Source organism: Tamandua tetradactyla, chromosome 5, assembly GCF_023851605.1.
Source record: "Tamandua tetradactyla isolate mTamTet1 chromosome 5, mTamTet1.pri, whole genome shotgun sequence".
In the NCBI taxonomy this organism is placed as follows: Eukaryota; Metazoa; Chordata; class Mammalia; order Pilosa; family Myrmecophagidae; genus Tamandua; species Tamandua tetradactyla.
Genome location: NC_135331.1, coordinates 125,941,335 through 125,956,384, shown reverse-complemented (window position 1 = coordinate 125,956,384; position 15,050 = coordinate 125,941,335). Strand labels below are relative to the sequence as shown.

The 15,050-nt window shown below is 40.7% G+C and overlaps 1 protein-coding gene across 1 annotated transcript in view; it reads right to left on the bottom strand.

Annotated features, from left to right (window-relative positions):
* The window catches only part of COL19A1 (collagen type XIX alpha 1 chain), a 365,439-nt gene that overhangs the window by 25,292 nt on the left and 325,097 nt on the right, over nt 1–15,050 (bottom strand). Inside the window, exons 39-45 of the mRNA XM_077162192.1 lie at nt 14,251–14,301; nt 14,124–14,168; nt 13,766–13,792; nt 11,803–11,856; nt 6,992–7,036; nt 4,022–4,066; nt 3,855–3,917 (exon numbers count right to left, since the gene is read on the bottom strand). Coding sequence (XP_077018307.1) covers nt 3,855–3,917; nt 4,022–4,066; nt 6,992–7,036; nt 11,803–11,856; nt 13,766–13,792; nt 14,124–14,168; nt 14,251–14,301 — 330 coding nt within the window. The remainder of the gene's footprint in view (nt 1–3,854; nt 3,918–4,021; nt 4,067–6,991; nt 7,037–11,802; nt 11,857–13,765; nt 13,793–14,123; nt 14,169–14,250; nt 14,302–15,050) is intronic.

Genomic DNA, 15,050 nt, shown 5'->3' with positions numbered 1-15,050 from the left:
TACATGGACAGAACATCATCCTACCATGAAATAAACTGTCAGCCAGAAAATGATTTGTTATTTTTTCAGTTGGAAAATATGGCAGGAAAGTAAAAATATCTGTAATCACGTTTTTTTGGTGTATTAAATAGTGGTTTCTTATTACAAAACTAGAAGTTTCATGAAGTTTACAAGGCAGTTCTGGAGGAGGTAATAAAGCCTAGCCCTGCTCGGAAACGTATAATTGTGGGAGAACTACCGCTGGGAGATGTGAGAAGGAAAAGCACTTGGAGTCAGATCAAATACCTAGAATCTAATAGCACATGTGTTTTTTTGATTTGATTTGAAGAGAGAGATCAAGGTGAGAAAAATGATTTCTTAGCAAGCAAGCAGTTGCATGGACATGCTCCTCTGAAAAGCCTGGGAGACTTTTATTGTTCTGGAATGGATTCTATGTGGGTGGAATTGCAGACCATCGTACATTTCCATGGCTGTAAATTATACTAAAATCAGTCACAATTGATAATCCAGCCAAAATCCCCAACCTCTCTGAAACATCCTGGGAATTATCTATGGTACTTTAACTAAGAACATATTACCTGAAGTGTACAGACCAGAGAATTTATTACATCCAGGAACACAAGATAAAACAGATTAAGGAGAGGAAGTGAAAGAAGCAACTTTGTTGCTTGAATTAAAGAAGATAAATCCAGGGTAAAAATGTAATTCATGCTCTGGCAGCGACATAAGAAAAGGAATAACCCCGTGAATTTTTTTTTGTCTCTTGTAATTCATTGAGGACTATAATGCATGCTCTCTTTTGTATATTTCTATCTGTACAGTTGTCCAGCTTTCAGACATTTTTACAACTCGCATGCATTTGTTTCTCTCTCTCTTCAACCCAGTTTTATGGCTGAACCCCAATCCTGGATAAAACCAATTTTCTGCCTAACCAATGCCTACATCTGAGCAGCTGACTGTGGCGGAAGAAAAATATGCATCCTTCTTCACTTGTTCCAATCAAATTGTATGACAGTTGATTGCAGCCACCCCCTCAGCGTTGTCCATCAGGCTGTCCTTCTGTGTTTCTCCGGGTGATTCTCTTTTACTCCCTCCAAATGTACTCTTGCTCACATTTTCCTGTCTCTTCAAGTCTCTAGCATCACCTCCCCACCCCTCACATTCAACTGACCATCTGACTCTTCTTTCACCGAGAACAGAAACACAGGAGGGGACCATCTCACCTTTCCTACCAGATCCACCCACATGTATCTGTGCTGACTTCTGCCTCCCTCCTTCCTGTTCAAAACGCTGAAGTGATCCTCTTAAGACCATTTCCCACTTGTGAATGGAATATCAGTCCCTCGTCTCCCCCATCCTTGTCCCCCACTCCACCTCACCCTGCCCCAGCACTCAAAATTCTCCTCAATCTTCAAATTTCCTCTTCCTAGCTGGGTCATTCTTAACAGGATACTAACTTGCTATCATCTCTCCCACCAATGACCTCCATATTTTTAAAACCAATGGAGAATTACGAGCCCTTGTTATCTGTATGCTAATTACTACTTTCTCTCTTCTTAAAAATGTGTCTCCCAACATAAATGTATTTCTATATCTGCATATACACACATAGAGGCAGATACATGATATGTACATCATAGGGGATTTGATCACACTTTGTGTGTGTTTGTGGGTGGGGGGGGCAGTGCATAAGTGGGGCTCAGACCCAGGTCTCCCACATGGCAGGTGAGAATTCCACCACTGAACTACTCGTGCACTTTACTCCCTTCTCTTCACACGCTTTCCTCACTTGACTTCCAGGAAACCCCATTCTCCCAGTTTTACTCCTCTCTCATGGGCTGTATTGCTGGATTCTCTTCCTAACTGTTGAAGTGCTCTCTTCTCTTTCCCTGATTCCATTTCATCCATGCTCAGGTTTCAATACTCAAAACAGTCTCTTCTGCTAAGACCTCTCTCTGAAGTCTAGACTCATGTATCCACTGCCACCTGATATTTCTACTTGTATGTCTACTAGATGCATCAACTTAACAGGTCCAAAACACAGAATTCTTGATTTTCCCTCCCAAGCCCTCTCATCTCTAGTCTCTCATCTCACTAAGTTGCCATATTCTCATCCAGTCACTCAGGCCCCAAACCACAGCTTTGATTTTTCTCTTTCCCTCACACTCAGCATCCAGGCCACCAGCACGTCCTGCTGGCTCTCCCTTCAGCGTTCATCCTAAATCTCTTACTCCTCACTCTCTCCCTGCTCTCACAAGTATTATTTCTCATGGGGATCATGATAATACTTCTTCACCGTTCTCTCTATTTCCACCTGCTCCCTACAGCCTACTTTCTACCCAACAGTCAGTGCTTTTTAAAAATGAAGTCATTCATTTCCCTCCCCTACTGCAAATGCTTCATTGGGTTTCCATCATTCTCCAAATGAAATCCAAACTCCACTCCATGGCTTAGAATCCCCTCTTGGCTTAGTAGCTTCCTACCTCTTCTTTTGCTTACATTATTCTTGACGCCATGCCTTTTTCTGTTCCTTGAGTTCACCAGGTTCATTCCTTTCGTAGCCATTTCATTTTCCTGGAACAATGTTCCCCTGACCTTCCCTGCAGCTTGATCTCTCACTTCATGTGTGTTTCTGCTGAAATGGCAGGCCTTCTTTCACCATCCTGTTTATATGGTACTTTGGCCCTTTACCCTGCTCAGGTCTTTTTCTGCCTGGACTTGTGTGCATGTGTGTATTTATTTGTTTGTTGTATTGTAGAATGCAAACTCCATGACTTGTTAGCACTCAGGCAGGTGGTAAGTGCTCAAGAAATACTCAAGCGAAAAATTGCTTTATGCATAATCCTCTGGGGATGCCAAAGCAAGCATTTACAGATAGCTTGCTGGGGCTGGGGAATTGATAAGGGGAGGTGAGAAGGGAATGAAACTAATATTTACTAAGCAGTTCGCTTTTCATATGTCATGCCACTTAGGCCTCACAAAAACCCTTTGAGTCAGAATTCAAGCCTGGATCATCCTGACTCTAAACTCCATATGCTTTCCACTTTTTCTTCTTGCCTTTTTCTGGGCAGATGGGGGCCAGAAAACCCACCGACCCTGAAGGTTTCAGAGAACTACCAAATCAGCTTCATGAGCTCTGTGCTTCCTGTTCACCAGCTATGAACAACTTCTCCTAACAACCCTCTCTTCCCATACACATCACAGCAAATGAACAAGCAAAGGGACCTATGGGTTAATCTTCCTGTCCCCCCTCTCCTACCCCTAGGGCCCAGCACATCCGTGACAAATAGCAGGGACTAGATGAGCAGAGCATATGATGAACTGAAGTAGGAGGCAGGAGTGTTACAGTGCCACATGGGTACAATGTATCAGTAACCAGGAGCTTCTGTAGGACACAGGGGGATGGTCATCTACTCCGCAGCAGTGTTATATGAAACTGGAAGAACAAGGTGCATAGAAAGAGGAGGGAATCTGAGAAAATAGCTTTACTTTAGTCTTGGGCTTAACATGCAGGTGTTCAATCTGCGAGCCTTCAGTTTCTTATATTTTAAGATGTTACAGGTCAATTTATTTTTTAACTCTTCTGGACACACTAGATTTAAGAAATAACGAGCCTAATTTTCTGGCATTTAAATAAAAATCTCACCTTTTCCACCATTGTTTAGGATATAAAATACAGAGCGAGGGTGCTCAGTGAGAGTCACCTCCACATCAAAACATCCTTGTGTGGAGCTCGCTCTCATTTTGTTGGAAACTACTTATTTAATCTTAGATATTCTGAGGTCAAAGGAGAAGAGGCAATGCTAAGAGTATTTCTTAAATTGACAAGTTTTAAAAAGCTAAAAATTACTTACTGGCTTTCCTGCAGGTCCTTCCGGTCCAGGGAAACCTATATCTCCAACAGGACCTCTTTCACCCTATAAACATGTCCACAGACACAAGTGAATTGCCAAGAAATGCTTTGAAACAGCATGCAAATAAAGCAAAAATAAAATTGTTTAAAATGCAACTGGCAACTCACTGGTTCCCCTGGAACTCCTGGAGGCCCTGGAGCACCAGGCTTTCCCTGGGGAAGCAAATCACAGAGAAATGTCAGCAGCCAAAGTACTTAATGTGGCCAGATGCCTCCCTTCCCTCCTGCACACGCAGCGATGGTGTTCAGAGTGGGGCAGAGTTCGGGCGAACATGGACTCGGCTGTGTGGGCGCTAAGATTGGGAACCCAAGTGCGATTCTGTGACTGTACATCTGTGCGTGGTGGGGATGGGAGGAGAGGGTCGTATTTTGGAAAATATTAAACCAACATATGCTTCTTACCAGAAATCCCTATTTGCGCTTCTTTGCTTGGTAGCTTTTCTTTAATTTAAGGGGTTGGAGGGCACAGAAGGACAAAGAAGTCTTTTCAAGGCTTTGAATTTCACAAGAGGGCTTTTTAAGGTCATAGGAAGATAGTCAGAAAACAAGTGGGTTTGAAAAGCCATGTTTTGTGGACAGGGAGAAAGATTTATTCCAATATACCATTGCCTGGAAGGCGGACCCTAGAGAGACCCTGGAGCAGGGACCACAGGGTGCGACAACAGGGGATGGAGATCCAGAAGGAACTAAGGGGGAGGGAAGTGCCAGTGTGTCCAGTTCAGGCTTAAGATGCTGCCTGGGTCTCTGAGAAGGAACTGCTGCCTATCCAGGAACTTACATGGTTAGAAAGGATGGAGCATGCATGAATGGAAGAGTAGGGCTGAGACCATAGGAGCCCCAACAAGTTGAGGGGGAATACGAAAAGGGAGAGATTTTATCCCCACTTATTGTTTAGAATTCTGGGAGAAGACCCCCTCACAGGTACAGATACGGCTAAGCAGGCAGGCTAGGGAGACTCAAGGCTTGAGAGCACATTCCTGGCATCCTCCAGCGAGTGTGGGTGAGAGCAGAAGTCCCTGAAGTTCCTGTGAGCCTGAGTTGGGGGGTACATTAGCTACGAGGGGGCCAGTGTCCACAAGGGCCTTGGCATGGGACACAGGGATGTGTGTGCATGTGGGCAGCGCGCTAGGGCCTTGTGACCTGAGATGAAGGCTCGTCCTCAGGTCAAGGGATGCTGACAGCAGGCAGTGGCAGGCCCAAAGACTCACAGGACCTGGGGGAGAACACGCTGGCCAGAGGCCCCACTCTACCGCCAGCACTTATGGATGCTGTCTCCTGTGCCCAAATGCCATCCTGGGAGAAACCAGGAGAAAGAAGCCCTGGAGAAATCCCCGGTTAGGTCTGAATATAATGGAAAGGGATCGACTGGTCTGTTCTAGGAAGAGAGGATTGCATCCCCTTGCATTTGGCACAGTGGCCACGTGTCTTGAGTGGGCAAGCCCCGTTCCTGCTTCACCCACCTTTAAGCTATTTTATGTTTTGAACCATAGTAAGAGCCCGTTTTAAAATAGTAAAGGTGCATTATTTGTTACACAGTTGCACAATTGCAGTGTGCATATTTTTATCCTTTCCCTGTTTCTGTAATCATCAGTTAATAGTTTTAATTATGAGAGATTAAAACTGCTTTTTAAAGTAATCAGGTCTTAGACATCCAGATAAGTGGCGGGCTAGCCCCATGTTCCAATCATGCTGCCTCTGTGAAATGGATCTTTGGAATTCCTCATTTGGATTGCCTATTGACCCCGTAGCACATCTTTGAAATACGTTAAATGGTACCCAGTGCTTTTTCTTTGAAGGTCCTTAGTTGAGGGCGCTAGCCAAAAGTATTTTGTAGTTACTCCTGGGTGAATACAGTGGGGGAATTACGCTTCACTGAACCACATGGAGACAAAAACAGGGTGTGACTGCAAGGGGGCCAGGTTGGAGGTGGACTCTGAGGGCAATTCCAGAAACAGTTAGCCACGGTGGTGGGGGTGGGGCAGGGGGATGGGCTGAAGTGTGGGGTTTACTTTCAGGAATACTGACTTGCATATAAAATTTTGAAATGCCTGCTTAAGAAAACATTTTCATTTTAGAGTCAACCCAAATTTAACTCAATGTAGAACCGCTAGGTAAGGAGATAACCTCTATAAAAGATACAAGATTATGAATAATTTTTAAGTTTTTTATTAGATCTAGCAATTAAATGGATTGAAGTAGCACAGCTTCTGGCCCTGTAAGGGGTGGGAGACATGTTGGGTCGTGCGGGTGGCGCTGCGTGGAGGTGGGGGGCATGGTGGACTCTTTCTTATCGCTCTCATGTTCCTTTGATCCAGGGACATGCTTTCCACTGGCATTCCTGTGCCCACCTGCAGGGGTGCCTCGCCTGAGATGAAATGGCCTCTTACTCATAAAGCCTGACCACAAAATTTTAATTACAGTATCATGAATGAAGATCATAAGGATCCTCAGGGCTCAGGGAAATGATTTCAACCTTTCTTGGAGCACTTATGATTCATTTGGAAAGACCTTGATGAATATAAAACATTTGACACTGGAGAGCAACAAAAATGATCAAGAGGATTGAAGGGCTGGTTTACCAGGAAGCATTAGCAGCAATAAAGCTCTGCTAATAACGCCGAGCGAAGGGAAAAACCCAGACTGGTTACAGCTTTGTACAAGGAGCTGGAAGTACCTGCCCAAAGAGGACAACTTTGCCTTTTGAGGATCAAGAAACCTCAACAGATGACAAGAACAGAGAAGCAAAACAAATTTTTCAACGATGTGTTTGTATAGTAACATATAGTCACAGGTAACTAGGCTCTTCTACCCCCAAGCGAGAGTGAATTGAGAAGGAAAAAACCAAAGACAAAAGGTAAGAAAGAGGTGAAAAATAAAGAAAGGAGTGTTCTTGAGGTGGAGAGGGATGGTTGGCTCTACTTTCTAAACTGGAGATTTTAGGTCCCTGAAGCCATGGGAGTGACCGCGTACTCTTGGAGGGATGGGTGCCCCACAGCCCTTCCTGAACCCCAGCCGCAAGTTGACCCTGGGGCTCAAACTGTCCAACCATGAAGCCATCGGGAGAGAGTCTGGACTCACCGACACCCCGGCTATCCCCTGGGGCCCTGCCGGACCTCGATCTCCCTGTTGGGATTAAAAAAAAATATTTGCTACTTTTAATGGTATCTATAAATCGTTACCTATAAAATTGATGCTCAAATAATAATTTAGATTTGGTAAATCTTTTCTTTGGATCTGCTAGGCTTTATCCATATGAATTGCTCTGAAACTAGATGGTGGGTGGGAAAGTAACCGAATAAGGGGCTAACTAAACCTGTTAAAGCTTTCCTTTTATGATAAAGCCAGTCTTAATGAAAACAGGCATTCACGCTGTCATTTCTGTGACTTATTTCAATATGTCTGTAGAGTTAAAATTAGTCAGTATTTTATGACATATATTAAAAGGGTCATTACTATTGCCTAAAGATTAATCATGACAAGTGCCTTCTAGAAAGCTTTTCTTACACGTGTCTCATGGGATATAGTATTAGAAGGAAATGATCTAGGGATAAGGATTTTGTAACTATCCTCATTTGGCCAATTGGGAGATCCCTTGAATTTCTCTGACCAGCACAGTGACTCGTTTCTTTTTTCAACTCTTTGATTTTTAGATAAAATGAACAATGCCAAAAATACTAACGATTATATGCAGGATTATAGAATGGCAAGTTTTGTTGAGCGGAATCCAGATTTAAAAAATTTCATAACTCACTTAGGGACATAGAAGAAGTCTGATTAAGGGGAGAGATGTGATTTGTTTCTGGAAGACACTGTTGTAAAGATGTCATTGCTGCCTAAGCTAATTTATAAATTTAATGCAATTCTTATAAAATTCCACCTTGATCAAATGATATTAGAGTTAACTCACAATAATAAATGAATGAGAGGATAAAAGACGAACAATTTTAAAGAATAATAATAAAGAGATGAGTCATACCAAATATTTAAATACAGACTAAAGCTATAATAACTGAAATAATGGAGTATTGGCATAAGATTAAGCAATATATCAAGGCAATATAACAAAATGTCAGAAGTAGACCAGCATTTACAGTGGGATTGTGATAAAGAAAGGGGTGCATTATCCAATATAGAGTATTAATAACTGAATATTTTTGGGGGGGAGGAGTTTGAGTCCTCTCTTTATATTATACCCCATATAAATTTTATAAATATTTATGTAAAAAATAAAATAATATGAACTATGAAAGTGTTAGAAGAAAATTTAGGTGATTGTTTAACCAATCTTGATTGAGAATGAGAACCAATCATTCCCTGAATAAAAACAAAATAGATCATGTAGGAAAATAGTTTTAGATTTAATCATATAAAAGTTAAAAATAGTCATACATAGAATAATATTTAACAGAAAATTGAAAGGCAAAGAATAACTAGGCAAAATCACCAACATGTAAGAGAGAAGCAATATATTTAATGTACAAAGCATAGCTACAGTAAAAATGATAAAGAATCAATAGAAAAATCGGCAAATGGCACAAACTTAATTCTTATCAGTTTAAGGTTTCTTTTATATTATGGAATTTCCCACCCCCCCCTTGCAAATGAATATACTGGAACTTTTTATTCAATGGAAGTATTTGCAAATCTGATAGAGATTAATATTAAAAGGATTTTTCTCTGACAGGTGGTCCTTCCAACACTCAGGTCTCTCAGTTCTTTAAACTACTCTCCTCTAATGATCTTGCCTTACACTCCCTTAGCTAGACCTGAATCCTTGTCAGTAATAATAACTGCATCCCCTCCATAATCTCAGTTTCATGCATCTCAGACTGACCACCATCTCTCCTCCTTCTAGCTCCTCCCTGAGGACCTTGAACTCCCAACATTTTTGATGTCACCAGGACTGCTAATCCATTCATGCTACCACTTTTTCTTTATTCTTCATTCCCTTGAAGTCCTATCTTCTTTCCTTACCTAGTTTAAATCCCATGATAAAGTGTTACAATCACTCCCATATGTATATTGCTGGCTCTCTCGCCACATTCTTACTTCTAGTATTCATTTGCTAAAACCAGAACTTTGGTTAGATCCAATTTTCCTCCTATTCTATACCTGAGGGTCTGTGCATGGCTGGAGAAGCACACATAATCTCTGACTCATCTTACTTTAGTTCATGAACATGAACCTCAAGGTGATCCCTAAGATTGTCTGCCATCACACTTTGTGGTCCATGAACTCTTCCTCTCTCATGGGGACCTTCTCCCTAAATCCCCAGCCTCTTCTCCCTACCTCATTTTCAGATGATTGACCTTGCTTCCTCCATCTCTCATATCATTTAGGTGATCAGAAAAGAACTGCATAGACTCCCACCAACATATTTTCCCACATATCAGTGTCTGCATCCCCATATTCTCCTTTTCCTCGTTACCATAGGTGAACTATCCATATTCCTCTCTGAAGCTAAACCCTCCATTTATGCACTAGGTCCTCTCCCCTCTTATTTTCTTAAGGATGCTGCTCCAGCAATTCCCTGTCTTTCCTAAATTGTAACTTCCCCCCTTTCTACTGGAATATTCTTTTAGCAAACAAGCATGCTGATGTTTCTATAATTGTAAAAATAACCATCTTATAAAACCTTGATCCCGGTTTCTCCACAGGAACTTTGTTCTCCACACTTCTTTGCTCTCTGTTGCAGCAAAACTCCTAGAGAGTTGTTTATACTATATTTGTGGTTTCTTATTATTTTCCTTATTCTCTTTGGTGGTTTGAAGCTGTATGTACCCCAGAAAACATGTTATTAAATCTAATCCATTCCTACTGGTGTGGACCCCTTGTACGTAGGGCCTCTGATGAGGTTACTTCAGTTAGGGCATAACTGACCTCAATCAGGATGGGTCTAAATCCTCTTTACTGGAGTCTTTTATTAATAGAATGAAAGGAGAGAGAGAGAGAGAGAGAGAGAACGCCATGGAGGCAAGAACCTGAAATCAATGAAACCCAGAAGAGAAGGAGGATACCAGCAGATGCCACCACGTGCCTTGCCATGTGGCAAAGGGGCCAAGGATCTCTGGCAGCTGGTCTTTGGGAAGAAAGTATTGCCTTTATGATGCCTAGATTTGGACATTTTCCCAGACTCTAACTGTAAGTGAATAAATTTCCATAGCTTACGCCAAACTATTTCATGGTATTGCTTTGAACAGCCTGGGAAATAAACCAACCCCACTCAAGTACAGCATTTGCCCCTACCAATATGGAGAAAGAATAACTTCTATGGTTGAATTTACCATTCATGACCTCTATATTCTAAATCAAATGGTCTATCTCAGTCCCCTCAGCCCTACTGGCAACACTTAAGACAGGTGACCACTTCCGTCTCCTTGGCATATTATCTTCACTTGGCTTCCAGGTCATCAAGTTTTACTCCTTACCTCCCTGGTCATTTTTTCCCGGTTTCTTCTCACTTCTCCTCTTTTTTTCTGATCTCTTAATACTGGAGAGCCTGAGGGCTCAGTTCTTGGTTATTTTCTCTTTTGTCAGAATCTCATTCCCTTGGTGATCTTATTCAGTCTCATGGCTTTAAGATGCTATCTGTATGCTTAAGACAAACAAATTCATATCTCTACTGAGACTTCTTCCCTGAATCCTCTACTTTCACATCTTACTGTCTACTCAATAACCCTACTTTAATGTCTAATAGACATCTCCAAATTTGGCTACATACCCAAATTTAGACTTATCATCATCCTCACCTCCTCCAAATCTGCTCTACCCAAAGCCTTCCACATTTCAGTTGATGACCATTCCATCATTCCATTGGCTCAGGTCAGAAATCTTTTAATCATCCTTGATTCTTTTTTTCTCTCAGACCCACATCCAATTAATCAGAAAATCCTGTTAGCTCTACCTTAAAATAGATACAGAATCCAACTACTTCTCAATAACTCCACTGTTTTCACTCTTATCTAAGACAACATCAATTCCTACCTGGATTACTAGAATCACCTTTGAACAGGCTTTCCTGCTTCTACTCTTACCCCGACTGCAGGCCCTGTCACTTTTCTGCTCAGAAACCACCAATGACTCCCCATTTTACATTGAGTGAAAGATAAAGTCCTTGCAATGGCCAGTAAGCCTCATTATTAATAATGCTACCTGTAGTGCAGGAGCAGTTTACTTATTTTATGAACCAATATGGATCAAGATGATCCTACTGGTGTCTTGGCCGCATATTTGGAAATCATGGCAAAATCAAATTGTTAGACTAGTTTTAAATGCTTGCTTTCAATTTCTGTACTTAACTGTCACGGAACCATAACAAAGAGCTCACCAAGTGGCATTGGACCTCCAATTACCACTCTTGAGTAGCATTCCATTACGTGATCAGGCCACTCCTACTCATGCCTCTCTTATCTCAGCTTCTACTATCCTCCCTTCATTCACTCCCTTGGTGTCCATGGACACAGCAAGAATGTTTCTGTCTCAGGACCTTTACATTTGCTGCTTCCTTTATTCCTGGATTATTTTTCCTTCAGATTCAAGGAAGCTAGGCTAACCACCCCTCCCCTCACTTCCTTAAGGCCTTTGCTTGTCTTTTTAGACCACTCCATTTGAAGATATCACCCCCAGCACTCCTGAGCCCCTTACCCTATTCTACTTTTTCTTTCTTTGCACAGCATTTGCCAAAAATATTATTTTGTTATTTATAATGTTTATTCCTTTAGTTTCAATATCTCTTTGCTAGAATATAAGTTCTATGAGGACAGAGATCTTTGTTTTGTTCACTCATATATCTCCAAACCTAAAACAGGACTGGCACCATAGTAGATGCTCAGTAAACAATTTTTGAATGTTGAATGAATGACCATAGTATTTCTAACCCACGAGCTTACCTTTATACCTGGAAACCCTTCTAGTCCTGGCAACCCCATTGGACCAGGTTCTCCCTGTTAAATGTGAACATAGGGAATGCAAGGGTAGTGACTGAAAGGTTTTTAAGCATTGGTTCCAAACAGAAAAATGCTTTTTGAGCTGCCCCCCCCGAAATACCCCCAAACATTGATTTATAATTTAGTAAATAAATGGTATGTGCTACTTTCAAGCATCTGTGTTCTTGCATTTGGTATCTGAAAATAGTTGAAGGATGAAATCTCATAATTCTCCAGAGAGCTATGAGTTTATTTTCCAAATAATTGTTTCTATTCTGATTAAGAATCTAATCAGAATGAATCTCTCTAGTCAGTGATAACTCCAATTTCAATAAGGACTAGAATGAAAGACTGGGACTCTAAAAAAGTGTGCCAATTTATAAAATATCTGAGGCTGGTAGATTGCCAAGGAAAGATCAAACTCGATAAGAGTAGTTGAAGATGGAGTTCTCAAAGTAGTTTACCATCCTTAAATATTCCTTGCAACTGTACATACATTGTGGATGCTTAAGAGGATACACAAGAAGCAGCAACCTCAATGATTCTAAAAGTTACAGCTCAAGTTTATGGGACATTGAGAGACAGGAGATATGCCAGAGATAGAAAGAATGTCCCAGAAAAGTTAGTGAGAAGTCTAGGTACAGCTAAATGATTCAAAAGGGCTTTTTGTGTGTGTGTGTGTGTGTGAGTTGAAAGTCTGAGAGGAAAAGACCAGTAGGAAATTTTCATAATTGACAAGATTAAAGAGAATTAAAATTTAGAATGAAGCATATAGCTGTTGAAAGCATGAAAAAAAAGGTACAGGTAAAGAAAGGTCAACATGAATAGGAAAACAAAATTCTAAAATACATATTTGGGATTTGGAATAGGGTACTAGCTGGTTGAAAGAATGTTTTTTTGGGGAAAAAATTGGTTTTAATAATACAGATTGCCCAACAACAAAAATTAAGTTCTCTAATGCATCTTCTTTTAAAATACATTTAGTTGTAAAGATATTACTTTTTTTTTTTTTTCCTTTTTTTCCCACATGGGCAGGCACCGGGAATCGAACCCAGGTCTCTAGCATAGCATACAAGAACCCTGCCACTGAGCCACCGAGGCCCACCTGAGATTACTTTTTATAGGTTGGCTTTTCACTGAAAATTTATGTGGGTTTCAAATGTGCCTGAATTTCAAACATATACACAAAGGGTAAAAGGATACACAAATGAAATATGAAGTTGGAACATATGCTTGAGAAAAACATGCCAGGAAAAAATGCCAAGAAATAAAGAGAATCTAATTGAATTTGGCAGAAGTTTTACAGTGACACTCCATGGCTGAGAAGGATGCTGAGAACAATTATCATCCTTTGGGTGGCTGGAGGACACAATCTCCTTACATGTGGAGTGTTAGCTTCCTGATGCGTTATTTCTAATGAGCGGGTTTATGACAGCATACCACATCTCAGAGTAATTGCCTAAGACAGCCAAAGTCAATGGCAGTCCCTTTCATCTTGTTTTCTTTTTTTTTTGAAGGGGGTGGGAGAGGGGAGACATATTAAAAAATTTCTTTCCAGTGAGTATTTCTCCTCCATAATCAACTTACAAGTATATCAATCATCAAAAGAGTGCATCAAAAGAACAAAGTATTCCATTTATCAGGAGCTTTACAGGTGCCTTCCTTCATCCCAAGGTGATTTTCAAAACACAGTGATGTAAAGAGGTGAACCTCAGGGGCAGTGGCAAGAGCAGGCTTTGGGAAGGGCAGACTGATGCTTCTTCACAGTGAAAATGTTGCTGATATTTCCTTGATGCTCAGCCTGTCACCTCGGACATGTGAATTGATGGACCCCTAAGGTAGGCCACCCTCACTTGATGCCCTCTCTCAAACTTCAACAAAGACCTATTTTTTTTTTAAATGATACAAGACATGGAAGCAAACATACCACTGGGCCAGGATCACCTTTGAGTCCCTGTAAGAAAAACATAGAAAAGTGAAATTACAAAATGCCAAGCACTCTGTCCAATTTGCTTCAACACATGTAAAAATATTTACAAGTTTTACTTTTGCTACAATTTTAGTTTTGCAGAATAAGATAAAACATAATTTGATGGGGTCTCTGTGAAAATGATCGCTTGGCTGTGTACATTTTCTCAATTTTATTGTAACCGGTTACATTCATTTCCTCCCACTGCAAACTTTTTAGCCATACTTGTCAAGTGTTTTTCAGTGAACCTAGGAGGTTTCCTTTTCACAATGACTGTCGAGCTAAAGTGTGTTTGGTGACAAGCAACTGAACTCACAGGAGGTCCGGGCGGTCCTGGGTAACTGGGAACACTCACGCCTCCCTTCAAGAAGAACAAAAGGCAGAAACGATTGATAGTAATCCATAACTGGAGAGGGATTTGAAATAAGGAACCAAGGAAATACCTGGATTTTATATAAACTGCTCATCCCATTTCCTTCGTTGAACGGTATACCCTTCAGACAGAAATGAAATGTAGAGTTATTCTTTAAGTTAACAGAGAGCATCTCTACCTTTATCTCTGAATCAAATGCTATTATTTCTCTTCTACTTTAGAAACTGAGTTTAACACTGTGAGTAAAATAATAGGACGTGTTCATTTTCGGCTTTTCAAAAGCAAATGTTGAACGAAATATGAAAAGGAGTGTGAGATACACCTGGAGCACACAGACACTTTCAGTGGAGGTTTGATTAATGTTCAGATCTGAAAGATGAGACACTAATGCATTCAGAGGAAAATATTATTTGCTCATTAAAATTCAGTCTCAGAATTGCCGCTTTCTGCTGTTTACAGTCTTCTGAACTGCAGGCTATAGTATGGTAGTTCTGATGACAATGTGAATAGGGATAACTTGGCTACTGAAACGTTATTTTTTCCAGTTTTTTACACCATTAGAAAATTAATGTAAGTGGAGGAGATCATATTGCTCACATCCCTATGTGGATGTTTCTACAAAACATGCTCTTTAGAGAAATGGGGGACAAGAACTTTCTAATAAAATTGACAGGTCAAATGTAATCTTGGAGTTACCAAACACTGAAAGTGAACTAATTCTAGAATCTTCAAAACATTTTAGCATTCAAGAAAAATATGCATAGAAAAGTTTAGTTGGGAACCTTTATCCTTCTTTTTAAAAGTTCCCATTGAATTAAAAATCAAATCTGCCTTTTAGTTGCAAATTTAAAGAAGCCATCATTTCACTAT